Source organism: Lasioglossum baleicum, chromosome 17 (assembly GCF_051020765.1).
Source record: "Lasioglossum baleicum chromosome 17, iyLasBale1, whole genome shotgun sequence".
Classification (NCBI taxonomy): Eukaryota; Metazoa; Arthropoda; class Insecta; order Hymenoptera; family Halictidae; genus Lasioglossum; species Lasioglossum baleicum.
This window is the reverse complement of record NC_134945.1, coordinates 9,856,953-9,874,577: the sequence shown is the minus strand read 5'-3', so window position 1 is coordinate 9,874,577 and position 17,625 is coordinate 9,856,953. Positions and strand designations below refer to the sequence as shown.

General features: G+C 35.6%; 2 protein-coding genes across 3 annotated transcripts in view; one reads left to right on the top strand and one right to left on the bottom strand.

The window, feature by feature from the left end:
• The window catches only part of Stum (mechanosensory transduction mediator stumble), a 48,242-nt gene that overhangs the window by 8,514 nt on the left and 22,103 nt on the right, over positions 1-17,625 (bottom strand). For both annotated transcript variants that reach the window (XM_076441775.1, XM_076441776.1), the window contains exon 5: positions 1,932-2,195. In XM_076441775.1, the coding sequence (XP_076297890.1) occupies positions 1,932-2,195 (264 nt within the window). The remainder of the gene's footprint in view (positions 1-1,931; positions 2,196-17,625) is intronic.
• LOC143217469 (exocyst complex component 1-like) lies at positions 157-12,542 on the top strand (the record flags this gene model as incomplete). The annotated part of the gene is made up of 2 exons (XM_076441786.1): positions 157-405; positions 488-12,542. Coding segments are annotated over 2 exons (402 nt in total), but the record flags the coding sequence as incomplete, so codon positions are not given.

Genomic DNA, 17,625 nt, shown 5'->3' with positions numbered 1-17,625 from the left:
TCGAAGTGCAAAGGGTTAACAATCTTGATTTAACCATTTTTCTTATTAAATACGACTTTAATTCAGCTTGCACTGTTTATGGATACAAGAGGGTGTACAATAATCATAGAGACATGTACTTGACAATTCATTGTATTTATATACAATTTTTAATTTTTCTTGATAAGTCAACTGTTGGATATTTCACCGACCCATCAACACATTTTGAACGAAGCTGAACTACCAAGAGAAAAAAAAGAACTTAGTCAAGCAAGTGCAGCTCTTTTGAAAGCCGCCACAGCTCTCCTGCCAACGGGACTTGATAAATTAAGCGCAGTAACCGAGCAAAAGAGACGTCTTGATAAGCATAGAGCAAAATTTTCTATAATTGTGGCTAGGCACTTGAATAATCTTTTTATACATTTGGTAAATATGCTTTAGTTGTTCATATAATATAATTCTGATCGATAGAAGACAGCCATGTTATTCTATATTTGTTGTTTTATAGGGCAACGACGTCGGAGAAATACCAACATCATCAACAGATTTGATTCTTCCAACGCATCAAGCAGCTCACTGCGAACTTGTTGATAAAACACTTCAGATAGTAGGGAGTTGTTGGCAACACAATCGGAAAATAATTCGGATTGCAAAGGGTTAATGGGTAAAATTGATTTGCAAAAGGATGAATTTGGAGTGCAAAACCTGCATGAAAACACTGTGTGTAGATTAAAAATGAAAGTACATATATATTTATTGAAGCGTATTGAGTATTGAGTCATACATACGTTTCCCTTGCAATAATGACACCGTTCACGTGTGTCTAAATAGATATACAATTTAAGCGAAATAAATAAATAATTCATTTTAAAGATTCTTCATGGGTAAAAGTGATTTATGAAGGTCGAATTTGATTTGCAAAAGGGTGAAAAATTGATTTACAAAAGAGTGAAATTCATTTGCAAAAGGATGAATTTGGAGTGCAAAACCTGCATGAAAACACTGTGTGTAGATTAAAAATGAAAGTACATATATATTTATTGAAGCGTATTGAGTATTGGGTCATACATACGTTTCCCTTGCAATAATGACACCGTTCACGTGTGTCTAAATAAATATACAATTTAAGCGAAATAAATAAACAATTCATTTGAAAGATTCTTTATGGGTAAAAGTGATTTATGAAGGTCGAATTTGATTTGCAAAAGGGTGAAAAATTGATTTACAAAAGAGTGAAATTCATTTGCAAAAGGATGAATTTGGAGTGCAAAACCTGCATGAAAACACTGTGTGCAGATTAAAAATGAAAGTACATATATATTTATTGAAGCGTATTGAGTATTGAGTCATACATACGTTTCCCTTGCAATAATGACACCGTTCACGTGTGTCTAAATAAATATACAATTTAAGCGAAATAAATAAATAATTCATTTTAAAGATTCTTCATGGGTAAAAGTGATTTATGAAGGTCGAATTTGATTTGCGAAAGGGTGAAAAATTGATTTACAAAAGAGTGAAATTCATTTGCAAAAGGATGAATTTGGAGTGCAAAACCTGCATGAAAACACTGTGTGTAGATTAAAAATGAAAGTACATATATATTTATTGAAGCGTATTGAGTATTGGGTCATACATACGTTTCCCTTGCAATAATGACACCGTTCACGTGTGTCTAAATAAATATACAATTTAAGCGAAATAAATAAACAATTCATTTTAAAGATTCTTCATGGGTAAAAGTGATTTATGAAGGTCGAATTTGATTTGCAAAAGGGTGAAAAATTGATTTACAAAAGAGTGAAATTCATTTGCATAAGATTGAATTTGACTTGCAAAAGGGTGAATTTGGGGTGCGAAACCTATAGATACATAAAGAAACCCGCTGTCTAATAATAATAAATAAATAAATCGAGTTGAGTCGACGAGAGGACTAATTTTTCAATGCATACCTGCATCTATTCTTGAATTTAGGCCAGCAGCCAGCAGACCCACTGTCCGCCGTGGCAGCAGGTTGTTGTTCAGTCTCGTTCCGTGTCGTCACCATGGTGGTCCTGGTATTGTTCCTGGGCCAGGCGAGCCCTTTGGGGTGGGTGCGACAAGCAAGACACCTCATGCTCGGACAACACTGGCAACACCGACTCAACGATCTTTTCCAGCGCGTGAAAAATCTCTCGGGTGGCCGTTCGCTAACGCCGTTCGCCGCTACCAACACCCTGCAATCGAAGGGCGGCCGCACCCCGACCATGCTGTTAGTATTATTAAAAAACGCCTACTCGGCCTCCTTGATCGATCGACTTCACGATAAAGGAGCCTTCGGCTAAGAAAGAATGAAACGACAGGCGTCAATGAAAGGAGCAATAACTACGCGATTAATACAGTATTGATACAGGATGCTTCAAGGACGCTACTGGCTCCATAATGCATTTCATCATCGTTTGCCTAAGAGCATTCAAATATCTCATAAATCCTTAGAGATGCGACAAAATCGCTATAAATTGATAATTATATAGTAAGTACCTTTTTTTATAAATGGTATTGTAAAAGAGATTTCATGGTCTACCACCGTTCTTTTTTTCGATCGATTATAGGGCAAATCGATATACAGAGTGACTTGCGTAACTTTGATACCTATGTAGCACTGCACTATTTACATATAAGGCAATTCCACGCGAGATCGAACACTCTTCGAAGTACTGTTTCGGATTTTATCCAGATTTGGATATACAAGGGTGTCCCAAAAGTTCACTGCTTCCTTGAAAGGAGTGATTTCCAAGGTCATTTGAAGTACATCATTTCTTGGACAACCTGTATAGTAGCTTTTAGTGACATATGAACGTAAAGGATTTTTCGGAATTTTAAAAATTGTTAGTTTTACAGATATGTAAAATTGAGTATCAAGTTTTTTTTTAATTAAATTATAACGGCTGAACTAGGTAACAAACCGATGGAAATGAGTGTTTATGTGATTATAGCGAAGACACAAGAGTATCTAATCAAAATTATTTCAATTGAAAAACAATTATTTTCATCATTAATTTTGCAATTGTATTTGAATTATTGGGATTACTCGCAATTGTCAATAACGTTAACGTCTTTTGAAAAATGTCCAAATATTACTGTGACAAACTGTATATTAATAAAAAAAATAATTGACTATTTTATATATTCTACACATAGATATTCTGATAAATGTTGTAACCATTTTACAAACATATTATCCTTGAATTTGATACATTTTAACTTGAACACAATGGTTCACTTTTTTACACAGTGTTCTTTAGTGTAACACAAGAAAATATGTTTTATAGCATGATTATAAATTCCTTCGGATTTAATGAAATAAACATTTCTTACAAAAACTAGTACTGCAACACAAATATTACAATAACTACTGAACGTTTCTAACACGTTTCTACTCAAACGAAATATTTAAGAGTACGATACGACATTCGCGTGAGTAACTACGAATAATTATGTATATAGATCGTTCCAGTTTAACTGCAACACTATTTAGTTTTTAAATCATAAATTACGTGATTAACGGATTCCGAAAATTTATATAAACTTACTGTTTTTCAGAGTAAATCAAAACGAAAATGAAACTCTATTCAGTTCTATTATATCTTATATCTTTATAATTTTTAGAATAATTTTTCCACAATAAGCGCATGAAGTTAGAAATATAAACAAACTAGGAAGTCTAGCAACATTCTTATAGCATGATGTTTTGAATAAAAAAATCGAACAATACTTTGAACAAAGTACGAAGATACGCAATCAAGTTATCAGTTAATTAATGCTACATCCTGTTACACTTTTTTCTCCAATATTATTGTACTTATAGTCTGATTTTCGCTCAAACTCTAACCAAACTTCGTTTAAAATGGCGATGACCACCAATGAGGAATCGCTAAAGTATATAATTACCGAAAGGTTTTATAATACCTATGCTGTTCATGCAAAATTATTATTATCATTATTGTAAAGACTTCCTCGAGAAGATAATATAAATGAATATTAGCACGTAAATGTGGATATTCGTATAAATCTGCACACAAGTGACAAATATATTTACAGATTCGTGTTTAGTGTACAAATCTTAGTAGAAAAAGGTTGCAATTTGTTGATCTAATCGATCGAGATGAACTGTTATATCGAGCTACAACAGCCGACCGGAGATGATTAACACTTTCGACAATATTAAAAGACACCCTGGCAATCTAAGGAATTAGGTGGCCATTAAATCTCGTAGCCGCCAAGGTCCGATACACGCTATCGGTAATTAATCACCGAAAATGGTCGCGCAACCAATCACCGTTATCTAAATTGAAGCCCGTGTGACGGTGATCGTGGTACCAATTGAATCGTATCGATTCGTGCATCGTCGCCGCATAAATCCAGCCTGTCCCCACTCCCTGTCCGGTGTGAATTCGCAGAACAAAATGTCGGGGATACGGAGAAATGTCGCGTAGAAATTGTATCGATCGTCGTTAGAAAGCAACGTGCAACAAAATTTCCCCACGTGTGTGTCGGCCTGTTGCCCGGTCACGAACCTAACCCTTCCTTTCGAGTGTCTTCGGCGATTGGTGTCCGCTTCGTATGCGATGAGCGAACGCTCGCTCGGAAAAATCTTACCTTACGACCCCAGATGTTGAAGAGCCGCGACGAGAATGGCCTCACGGTCGTTCGGCGAACCGAGGAACCAACGAAACACGAAGACGTGGAGACGCGAAGACGCGAAGAAGCGGGGACGCACGGTAAACGGAAATCACACAAGTTGCGGAGGATGATCGTCGGACAGCTGATCGATTCGAGGTGTTCGTAGGCGAGAAGAAATCGTAACTGTTCAGAGGGTGGCGAGCGAGCATCACGGCTCCGCTCGTGTCGTACGAAGATTGCAGGTGCCGCAGTCCACAGGGGTTGGCCGGACCTCGGTGGACGTAGGGCGGTGAAACGAAGAGGGTGGTCGGCCGAGCAACCGGTCACGCAAAGATTTTCTCCTTCGGCCAGCCTGCACACACGTAGAACAAGGCTTTCTTCGGTTGACCGCGAAATCGATACGCCTGAAGTTCTTTACCTTAACACCGGCGCTTTTTCAACACTGCCCAGTGGACCTACTTCCTATCCCTTTGCCACACGAGCTACCACAGTTTTCTTCCTTCCACGTTTACTCAACCCGCGCGAGACCAATTACGCAGAAAAAAAAGATGAAAATTTACAGGAAACTCATTTAGATCCTCCAGTGAACAATCGATCACCCATTTTCTATATTTTTTGAGTAGATCCTTAAGTAGATTCTCCCATTTTCTTATTCTCGCCAATAAGAAGTAATCGACGTTTTTGAATTACGCAGAATGGTCAAAACAAGATGAAAATTTACTGGAAACTCATTTAGATCCTCCAGTGAACAAGCGGTCACCCATTTTCTACATTTTTTAAGTAGAACCGTATTCTCCCATTTTCTTATCATCGTCAATAAGAAGTAGTCGATGTTTTTGAATTACGCAGAATGGTCAAAACAAGATGAAAATTTACAGGAAACTCATTTAGATCCTCCAGTGAACAAGCGGTCACCCATTTTCTATATTTTTTAAATAGATTCTCCCATTTTCTTATTCTCGTAAATAAGAAGTAATCGATGTTTTTGAATTACGCAGAATGGTCAAAACAAGGTGAAAATTTTCAGGAAACTCATTTAGATCCTCGTAGAGAACAAGCGGCCTCGAATTTTCTATATTTTTAAGTACAGTAGGCTCCTATATACATAGATTGTGGGAGTTTATGCAATATTCAAGTTTTGTAGACAAATTTTAAGAAAGCGGAACCAAATAAAATACTATTTTCATTGGCAACAGCATTTATGGATGGAAAATAAATAAAAATCGTACTCAACTAAAAGCAAGTCACTTTGACGGAATACTATATCTATTGTTAATAAGTCCCAGGTAGTTTCGTGTATAAGAATCATTACGAAGTTAATTAATTTTGCAGCTACATATTTGGAAACTATGTGGTGGCATGATACTGTGTAATCCTTAAAAAAAGACTACTTTATTATCACTCTTAGAAAAGCTATTTTATTGTTTATACTCACTTGACTGCATACAGTCTGCCGCAGTATTATTTGGACACTTTTAAATAGTAGACGATATGACTTGGACGTTTTTTGAAAAGTTAGAACAATTAGTTTACTACATAAAGCGAAGATGCAATTTTACAAAATTTTAAATTGGTCGGAATGCAGTCCAGTTAAAAAAGTCATTGTCGTTTTAGAAATGTCGCAATATCATTGTGACAGACTGTAGATGCCGTCTTTCTTCAATATATTCCTAGAATGTTTAATTTCCAAGCTTAATTTCTATAAAAGTGACACGAAATACAAATAAGTAGACAAAGAATCGTTCACAAAGAAAGTAAAGCTTTCTGAATCGTTCACAAAGAAAGTGAAGCTTTCTATGAAGATACTACGAAAATATAAAAATGTTGTTCAGAATGGTGACATTGAAAACATATCTAAAGCTCATTGAAATCTGAGGGAACAACCCTTTTCTACAAGTTCACCATAATTGCCATAAGTTGCCATCAATGGCTGTAGACTTTCTGTTGTGAACTGTATAGCATATTTTAGAAATATTTTTAAACCATCGTTTTGTTACATTCTAATTATCAGATTACAGAAAAATTATATCAGAATATCAGTGCAATCAGTATAAATTTTGGAATTATTTGGTTTAAGTCTTTGTGCTGCATATTTTAAATACAAAATATTATTTATATATTGTACACGAATAATATAATTTATATCAATTACAGAAAGCACCCCTTTATTATTCTATGAAATCAGTTTCAAAGGCATCTTATAATTCTTGTTAACTTATAATTAGACAGCGGATCTTTATGCAAAATAACAATGTTTTACCTGAATTATAATAAACTGGAGTGAAATAGAAATTTATTTTCTCTGTCAATATGGATAAAATGTTGAGAAGGATATAGTGTTTTTAAATTCTTTTAATGTTTTTACTGTTTTAAATTACACCTACTCATTTTTGTCATAAATGCATAAAATCCGCTGTCTACTTACAATTAAACACATCAGTGGTTCTTGTGAATCCACATAATACCTATCTTATAAAACGAATTTATTTCTACCGAGTACAATTACAATTAATAGTAATTAAATTGAAACTGGATTATATTTCCGTTTTAGCTGATCAGTAGGCAGCGGTCTTTATGGAAAATAAAAATATTCTACTACTATTGCAAGATACTGGAAGGTAATAGAGATTTATGTTCTGTCTTAATATGTTTAATAGATTAAAAATAATGTAACAGTATTTTTAAATTCATCTAATGTTTTTACACCTCCTCTTTTTTGGCATAAATGCATAAAATCCTCTGTCCGGTGATCAGAGAACCGAATTTTGCAATCTTTTCACCGTAACTATTATTTCCAAACTCTATTATTTCTGTTTATTTGCGTTTCTAGCAATTTCGCGAATGTAAGTAGCTTCGCTTTCTCTCGCAATTGCTTTCTTATCTGAGGCGCTCGAATTACGGTGCCACGAATAAAATAATTACAGTAGCAATTAGACAGAGATTCGGCGGCAGATAAAGGATAAACACTAGCATTGCATTGTGAAACAGACTACTTTCTCGATGTTCTCTATAATTGTTCCGCTTCTTTATTAACTTTACGTAACCGTGTTTTCGTGGTTACACGGTTTGTTAAAGAAGGCAAGTATTTTTCATTACGTTCGTATCGAGGAAAATACATATATCCTGGACTTACATTCAATCAACATAATTTTAAGTTACACGATCGATCGATTGCTGGAGCTGAAACCTCATCGCATTGCAAATTCAAGCAATAATTGACCAATTTGCAGTATCGTGTTAAAATAGTTGATTTCAATTTCTTTCTATCAGATGAGATTTCAACGAAAGTAAGACATGCTATTTTCTTGAAATTTAAAATCGTAGAAGTTACATAAATAATGGTTACAAAGATATGAGTATCCATTTATTCGAAACAAACTGTCAGGGGATTAAACATTTATTAACCCCTTAACCCAGACTCGTGACAAAGATTCTGAACAGAGCCTAATAAATATGTATGTTATTAATGTCTTTGACACCAAGAAGAAATTCTATTTTGGTTTTGTTAATGTATAGTTATTGGAGAACATATAGGCATACAATAGATATAAATTTTCTCCTTTTTTAGAAATTACGAACTATAAAAAGAGTTCTAATCACTGGAACCGTGAAAAAATCGTAGGGCACGGGGTTAACAGTTGTCGCAGATGCTTCAAAACGTTTCTATCAATTACACAGTTTATTACAAATTACAATATAGTATAAAAGGTTGATAAAATTTAGATGATCGCAAACGTTTGCTTCTAAAAATATCAATAGTTCAATGAATCGGAAAATAGTTGCTAGATAGAAAGGCTAAAAATATGTTCTAAAAAGTTTTATTTCAATGGAAAATTTAATGATCATAAGAAAATTAAATATATCTAATTTGTTGGAAAAATGTAGTTTAAATGTGCAAAAAGAATCGTGCACTTATCGCGATGTGAATTTGTTCTTTCTTTCGTATGTTTCGTAAAATTTTTCTAGTCGACAACATTGACTTGAAAAAATTGGCTGTAACTTTTTATACATCAACACTATCATTATACTTTGTGCAGCAAAAAAGCTGGCAACTATACCTTTTTCTCCAACGATAAATATTTTTTTGCTTAATTCTCATGCCATGAAATATTATATTATAGCTGAAAAAAGAAACGTGCCCCAACGTATACAACACTGGCTTAATTATAAATATACGCTTGATTCTTAATGTCTTCGCGTCACGTTGCGGATACAGTGGCGCTTGTATCACTAATATCACTATACATAATAGATCGTCACGCGCGCCGCGCCTCGCGCCGTCTTGTTTCGACACGGTTGTCGCTAATTCCCGAGATGTCTGAACGATTTGTCATTAAGAGACGGTGAATGATAGTTGGCAAAGATCGATCACTTGAGTTGAAACAGCGCCGATCTTTTCTTAAGGTGGTAGACTCGTTTCCAGGATTGAAAGGATGCGGGATACGCCTTCTCATTTCTTAATAATAATTAAAAGATGGAGTTTTTTTAGTAGTTAAAAGCGCTAAATAAAAGATCAATATACATAAGCCGCAACCGTCCTCAAAAGTTCTACTGTTACGTTTACAAGCTGCCGCAGCTTTATGAAAATGGTTACATGCGCAGTGGTAATAAGCTCCCGAATATTGCAAAATTGTATAATAAGCATCCTTATCCTTGTAGAATGTGTATGGCTATAGTAACAGCTAAATCATGAATTAATGCTCGCAAAATATCTAGAACCTAAGATCTTTTTTATCTCTTTTACATGCTGTTCAATTTTGTATTTCTCTATAATTACGTCGTGATTTTATGCGTTTATTTATAATATGAGATTACGAATGGAACATAATTGGTCGAATTAGAGTACAAAACTTAGTTAAGTTTCACACAATTTTGATAACAATATGTGATTGAATGAAGAAATGTATTTCAGAATTTTGTAGTGGAAGCATGTTTGTGATTTCAGAATTATGCAATAAAAAATATGAAACCGGTCGTTTGACCGTTTGTGGTACGGTTAGTGTTAATTATTTACAAAATGGCGGCATTTCCAAGTCAAATTACCGATTTTTTAAAACATTTTTCGACCTTCAGTACGATAGAAAAATGAGAAAAAATGGATGTCTTTTAAAAAATGTTGGTTTCTGCGACAACAGGATACTTATGTGCTGAAAATTCTTCCAAAATTTCAAGTCAATTGGTTAATTAGAACTCGACACATCGTGGTAATTGTTTCGAAAAAAGTGGTTCGCAGAAAAACGCGTTTGAAGATTCAACTATCAACATTTAACTACTAAACAGAGAAAAATCGATATTTTTAAAATTAAAAACCAGAATACCCCCGTGAGGTTGTTAGAATCTACAGTTCTTTTTTAATTTTTAATATAGGCTCACATAAAAAAGTTGTAAAATACAATTTTTTAGTATTTTTTCTACAATTCCGAACAATTGCATTTTTTTAAAAAATTTCTTTTCCCCCATCCTGTAGTAAACTAATTGCCCCAGCTTCCCAAAAAAGTTCAGATCTTATAGTACAATATTTAAAAAGTTACCATCTTTTTTAGAGCGTCCGAATATTAATTCGGGTCACTGTACATATTAATCTAAACTTTCATCTTTCATTCAAATGCGGAAAAGTCTCTAACTACATTGGTTAGTTTTGGCTGATAATCGTAGGTCTGCGAAGAGTTAACGTAGAATCGTTTGTACAACTATTTTTGTGGAGCGTGGGAGGGTTCGACTTGGCTAGTTTAACTGCTATATCGACTTTTGCAACCGTAGACGGAATTCATGACTCACGACTTTCTCTCGTATTAGTTTCATTAGTCATCGTTAAGGTACCATTTGATTCTTTTTAAAATGTTGCAGAATATCTGGAAAAAAAGAGAACACAATTCACCCCAACGCCTCCAACCAATCCGCACAGAACTGAACGACACACCCCACCGCACAGTGGGCCAGGAGCCCGCCTTTTGTTGCCAAAACTATTATAACATTATTTCAAGGTTTAATGTTATGTTATTATAGGTCGTCGAATTCGTATCGATATCAGTTAGAATATTATGAAGTAAAAAATATATGTTAACATTTAAAAAATTGGGATGACCTTCATTTTTTATAAGAAACAATTTTTCTTTAAATTATTTATATTGACATTTGTAGAAAAGTGAATACTGATCCACTTTTGTTGAAGAAAAATTGTGTTAACAATGCTCTCAATGGTTCGGAAACACGATTTTTGTGGCCAAAATTAAAAATACGTTCATATTGAATTAAAATGCATTCAGTACACCTGATATAGCGAAAATATCACAAGAAATAATATTATGTTGAATATTTTGATCTAGTGTGTATAGCGTTGTCGAATATCTCGCGCATCTAGTTCTCAACACTAAACCTGCCAACACCGGTCAAAATGACCGCTTCCAGGTTTTTTATTTTACAATTAGTGCACGTATTACAATAGGAGCCGCACAAAGTCTAAGTAAAATCAATCTTGTAATTTTTACAAGGAAACATGTACCAGTTACTGTTAAGGCTGGGTAGGTTTAGTGTCAAGAAAGCAAGCTAATAAAAACTTGGTAAAATCTGTGTAAAATTGAAACGTGCAGGCATTAGCAGCGAAAATCTATATATTCATTTTCTATATCTATATCTATGTATTCTACATATATTCTATATGTATACGTGTATTGTGCACCGGTCTCTGGCAGGCTGACATAAAGAGTAATCGCGGCGGGGTAACGCGATCCAGCATCGGCCGCAAGCTTGGACAAATAAAAGTCCCGCAACTTAATGGTTTTATAAACGGCAAGTTTGACGTCAATGTCGCGGAAAACTGGGCCAAACACGAAGGGCTAGTTCATCCCGGGTGCCGGTGCACCGTCAGCCGCCCCTTGTCACGCAACCCTTCAGCCAGCAGCCCTCGAGGAACCACGATTCGCCTACGAAAAATCCATCAGTTTCGCCGCGTTGCGTCGCCTCGCAAGTGCCCATGGACGAAAAGCAAGACCAAGGCGAAGCAAGGGTTCGCTCGAAACCGGATAGAGGAGCTACGCGAAGAAACGAGAAACAACCTGGCCGTCTGGCAGCTGAGTGAAATACAGGGGTGGTCGTGGTCCGACCTTGGCCGCACGCGACGCTGACGACTCGTCGGTCAGTCCACGTAGCCAAGTTACGTCGATTTTCGGTCATGCCTCACACACGTGTACACATATACGCGCACCTATGTATTTACACGAATTGACCGCCGCGACGCGATGCGACGTTATCTACATCGGATATCGAAAGATCGGTTTTACCGAGATCATCCGTCAACCACGCCGATCAGAATTTAGAATGCTCTCGTCGATCTAGATTATTCGATCATTTGTCCAAGCTCAATCTTCTCACGTCTCGTCAGTAAACACTCAACCATTTTGTTTTAAAATCTGATGACTTCGTCGAAATTACTATAATAGAAAGAATTACCACAGTTACGCACATAATTGATCACACACACTTTAAACCAGAATAACTTTTTCATGAATGGACCGAACAACTTCAATTTCTCTGTAAGGCTAGAAGGATTAGTTTATTAGTAAATGAATTGAAATGAATTGTGAAAAACACTAGTAAAAATTAGTTTTTACAACGTCTTTAGCTGGGTTAACAACGAAAATTTAAAAGATGTGTTTTGTAAACTCGTATAAATTATATCTTACGTACTGAGAAATTCATTGAAATTGGTTAACGTTTTATAAACGGCCAAGAGTGGTAAAAAATGGCAGTTGTATGGCGAAAATCATAAAAAATTGCAATTTCTGTCAATTTTGATCGTTTAGAATTCGTAAACCAATTAACCAATTTCAATGAAATTTTCAGAATGTATATGTATAATTTATACGAATTTATAAAACACATCTTTTAAATTTTCGTTATTGGCCCAGCTAAAAAAAGTTGTAAAAATCAATTTTTACTATTTTGCTTTTCACAATTCCGATCAAATGCATTTTTTCAACATATGTATTTATTAGACGTCATTCACTAAGCTAATTCTTCTAGTCTTACAGCGAAATTGAAGTCGTTTAATATTTTATTATTACATTAGTAATAAATAGACAACGGATCTTTATGCAAAATAAAAATTTTCCAATTTTGTTGTTACTGTTTTAAATAACACCTACTCATTTTTCTCATAAATGCATAAAATCCGCTGTCCAGTAACAAAACATTAGTATTCTTATTATTGTTATGGATTTTGTCTTGGCACTTCTGAACCAATTTCAATTTCATCCAAAATGAACGTGTCCAATTCACGCCTTTCCCATTCGAAGATTGAGCCAAGCGATCGTAAGAATATTAGAAGCACGAAACAAGGGCCGAACTATTTTTAGCACATAGTAGATAAAAATCACGGCGATAAAAGTACATACTTAGACAGAAGTCGCACTGATAAAAATACATAAGCCGAAATGATCACAGCGGAATTTACTTGGATAGAAGTAGAGCAAGTTCGCCGGGAACGCTCCCAAACAGCTGAAGAATCCGTTCCGATGAACGTATCTCGGCTACCATATTGCATTGGAGACGCGTTGTGTGTCACAAGGATGTTAGGAATTCCTGAAAGATACACGCGACTAAGAAACATGGAATCTCAGTAATTCTGAAACGACTTGTATGTCGATCTTCGTTTACGGTGTCGCTCGTGTTTAACAGGGGGCGGACGATGAGAGTAATGCAGATACGTGCACGTCTGAAATTGCTCGGGGTGCAAAAAGCTCAATAAGACAGACTGTAATGTTGCGTATTCACTTCGAACCAGACTCGTGCAAATAAAAACGATGGATAATAGAAACTTAGATTAATTTAGTGACTTTATTTAAATTTAGTTAATTTAGAGTTTATGCATTCATTGAGCTTCATAGTATAGCATTGACGTATTTACCAGAAAAAAGTCATGAAAACAAATTCGAAAGGCTCGAAAAAATAATACAATTTAACCGATGTCCTATGTCGAAGCATTAGTGATCAAAACTTTAAACGGCTATATCTCGAAAGTGTGTGACATGCGGCGTTCTTCCTTACAACCACAGATATACTCCAAGAAATAAATTTCGTAAATATTTAATTCCTTAGGGAAGCACCTTTACCAAACCAAGAATATTATTGGGTTGGCAAGAAAATAATTTCGGTATTTTAAAGTGAAATAGAGCCCAATTTTTTTATTCAAGCAATGAATTTTAATGAATAAGATATTCTCCCTTTTGTTCGATGATCTATTGCCGAAAAGAACAAATAAGAAAATATTTTATTGATTAAAGTTCATCGCTTGAATAAACAAATTCGATTTTATATTTCACCTTAAAATACCGAAATTATTTTCTTGCCAACCCATAGAACCCGTCACTTTGACGAGTCCCGTAAAGTGTTAAAAATCGAAATTCCTCCCGTTTGGTTTTTCGTGAATGAAACTTCTACCATCATATTCGTCTTCGAATATCCGAGCAGCGATGATATCTTTTTCGTTCTGGCATTAAGCGGTATCGAGCGGACAACTTCAAAAGAAGAAGAAGAGGAGATAAAGATTTTCTTGTTGCGGAAACAACATCGTCGTCTTATGTATGTCGAAAGAAAACTGTACCACATCCCGGAACGAGAACATCTGCCGAGATTAAAATTCTCAAGTCGATATGTACCATAACGTCGAGCGTCCCGCGGTGGAATTTTAATGTGCAACAAGACAAAAGGGAGACGATCGCGGGAAACTAGATTATGTTTATGCTCTGCAGGCCGGAAATGGCGTGCACGTGCAACCGTGTTTTCAGAGGAATCCCGTTCAGCTAGTGTACGATCGACTAATAATAGATGCGATAATATTTGCCAGCCTGTACCGAGACTACTGAGCCGTTTATGCTACAGCTACCGGGCGGGCGCGGTGGTCGCGTTACACACTCGAGACTCGGAAATGCCTTCGGAGTACAGTAAATCCTCCATAGTCGCAAAAAAGTGGTACACGATAAATGCAAAAAAATGTCCCCTCCCCACCGCCGTAGTAATCTGATCTCGGCTCGGGTATATCAGTGTGAACCACTACTAAGGCCCGCGCGTCCTCATAATACCAATATAAAAATTTTTTTGTTATTACTTATTTTTTTATGAAACTTTCACCAATATATTTGTGGCATTTTTCTGATTATAATAATGCCAAACACGATATAATTTCAACTGTATATAGTGGGTTAATTGACGATGAATGTTTCGGGCGCAAGGAAGGACAGCGTATGGGAAAGAAAGAGACGCGGAGAGTCGCAGTCGCCTCGGCCGCGCGCGCGCGGTCTCTGTTTATAAAAGTCCGACTGCTGTGGGCCGTGGCGGTCAAGAACGAGAGCACGCGTCCCTTTACAAACAAAAAGTTGACATAAATCTACACAACGCATTGATCAAAGTTTCATTACAAGCTCGGATAAAAAAGCTGAAACACCGACTTCTACTATTTTATTTGCATTCAGTGTATAATTTCTCTGAAGAAATAAAGTTTTCCCAAACTTTTCGCACGCACTTACAGGCTGAAAGATGAGATATAAGTTTGACCATAACTATTTTTTGATAGCTTTTGTCTGCGAGTTTATGCGTTCACGTAGAAGGGCCGATTCGAATAAAAAAGTTGATTTCTCCCTTAAAATAAAAAGCGAGCACGAACGAGATGTGACTGAATTCTTAGCTATGTCTATTGAACACTTGTATAAAGTTCCATCGTAATCGGTGTGCATCAGTCGAGCGGAGAACTTCGAAAGAAGAAGAAGGGATAGAGACTTTCTTGTTGCGGGAGAAAACTGTCTTTCAAATTTCTCGTAGTAAACCAAACGTTTGTTCTAATACACATTCCATAAAAAATAATATACACTACTGTGCGAAAGAAAGAAGCACCCGGCCATATTTAATAGAAAAGCGTGAAAAATCAAATAAGAACACAGTAAGTTTTGAAAAAGGATTCCGCTGTTTAATTGAATAGTTCTGGGAGTATGTGTTATTGCGGATTGTCTAATACTTTAAATGCAATAAATCAATTATTGTACGATACATTTTTTACATAAAGATATTGTTTGTCATTATATCTTGTAATTATACTGGGTGCTTCTTTCTTTTGTACAGTAGTGTATCTTATTATTTATTTAGTTTATTTTAACGTCATTAGCGACCACATATATAAAATATCTTGATAGTTAATGAAATGTGGCGTTACTCGATGCAGCATTTGCGTTGTGTTTTTTTGACGTTATCGTGTCAACGAATATTCCTGAAACGAACGGCAATGACTCAGCTGCGTGAAAGATTTACACGGTTGAACCGCTAATTTCCACATCTTTTTCTATTTTCCCTTCGCGCGCTGCCTTCCCCTTTCCTTTCTGTTCATCACCGGTTCGAGTTAATTACCGATACCCGTATAACGATGTGATTCGAAATTCTGATTTATAATCCCCTTGAGCCGGGCCGCTGCAACTCTCCGTCGATGTAAATCTCCGCGGGATCGATAAACTCGGCCCAGCACGGTTTCATCGACCACCGGCAAGGGTGGTGCTTTACAGTCAACCAGGGGTGAAGGAACTCTGGATCTTAACACGATGGGCCAAGTTTTCTGCACGACCCTGTCTACGATACTCGTAGGAAGCGGCTCCCGGCAGCACGAACTTGTAGAACAATTTAATTGCACGCGTTCAACCACGGACTTCCATTCACCATACCTTTTTATTCCATTTCCGAACAGTGGACATCTCTTTATCTGTAACTATTCCATACGAAACCGCATCGAAATTATCCGTTTCATCCACGCGCCTCTTCCATTTCAAAATACGACATCCAATGTCTGAAATGTTACCATTTTTCCTCGAGCAATTTCTTAGTAACACGACACTTGCGTCAACATTGTTTACATATTTAGTTGCAGACTATTTTATTAATTGGCTGTGAACCTTTACGGACATTTCTATCTTTCCAAGTTATTTTACGAGAACTAGAATAGAGGAAAACTTCCTTTCTCCGAGCAGAGTACATAATTTTTATCATTTTTATTAATATCCTCGTTTCCTTGTATTTTTCGAATTCACACATGTCATGAATATACATAATAATTCACAGTCTATTTATTAAAGTGAATACTTCGTTATGTTAAAACTTTCAACGTTGTTGCACTATCTATTGTGTGGGCGACTACTAAATACAGTTCAAATTATATCATGTTCAGTGTCATTCTAATCAGAAAAATGTCACAAATAAGTAAATAATGAAACGTATGGAAGTTTTGTGATTGGATTAGTAGTGATTCACTTGAATAATACTGAGTATATTGGATCTATAACTTAAAAACCGGCATTTTTTTAGGAAATTTGAGCGTTTATTAAAGAAAATCTTGTACAATTCTGTTATTCAAACTATTGTCCATCGGAAGTTACAACATTTCCCCATCTAAAAATAGATATTTTGTGGCAGTCCTCAAGACCTTAGTCTTATGAAAATTAAACTTGGAAGGGCAAACATCTTTAAAACAAAAACCAACTAAAAACTGTACGAGTTTATACAACAAAAACTAAGGCCAAAGGTCGTAAAAGATAAAGATAGCTACTGAGATAAAGATAGATACTGTTAAACAACAATAAAAACTTTTGTCTTATATAGTTTGTCGCAGCTAAAAATAAGTGTTTTCATCGTTATCATTTTGACAGCTATAAATTACTGTTTGGTGTACATGCATACGTATGTATATGCAAATACAGTCGAGGATAAAATTAAGTGGACACTATTCAAAAACTTTCTTAAAATTGGACCAAACGATTTTATTTGTTTTTTCCAGCTGTTAGAGAGATTAGTTTACTAGATTATAATTTATATAATTTACTAGATTAGAGGGATTAGTTTACTAGGTCATGTGTAAAAAAATTTGTTTGAAATTGCTATTGCATGGAATTTTGATTTTTATCTTTTTCGTGTGTTTCTATAATGGAAATTTAAAATAGCCTTTTCTAGATC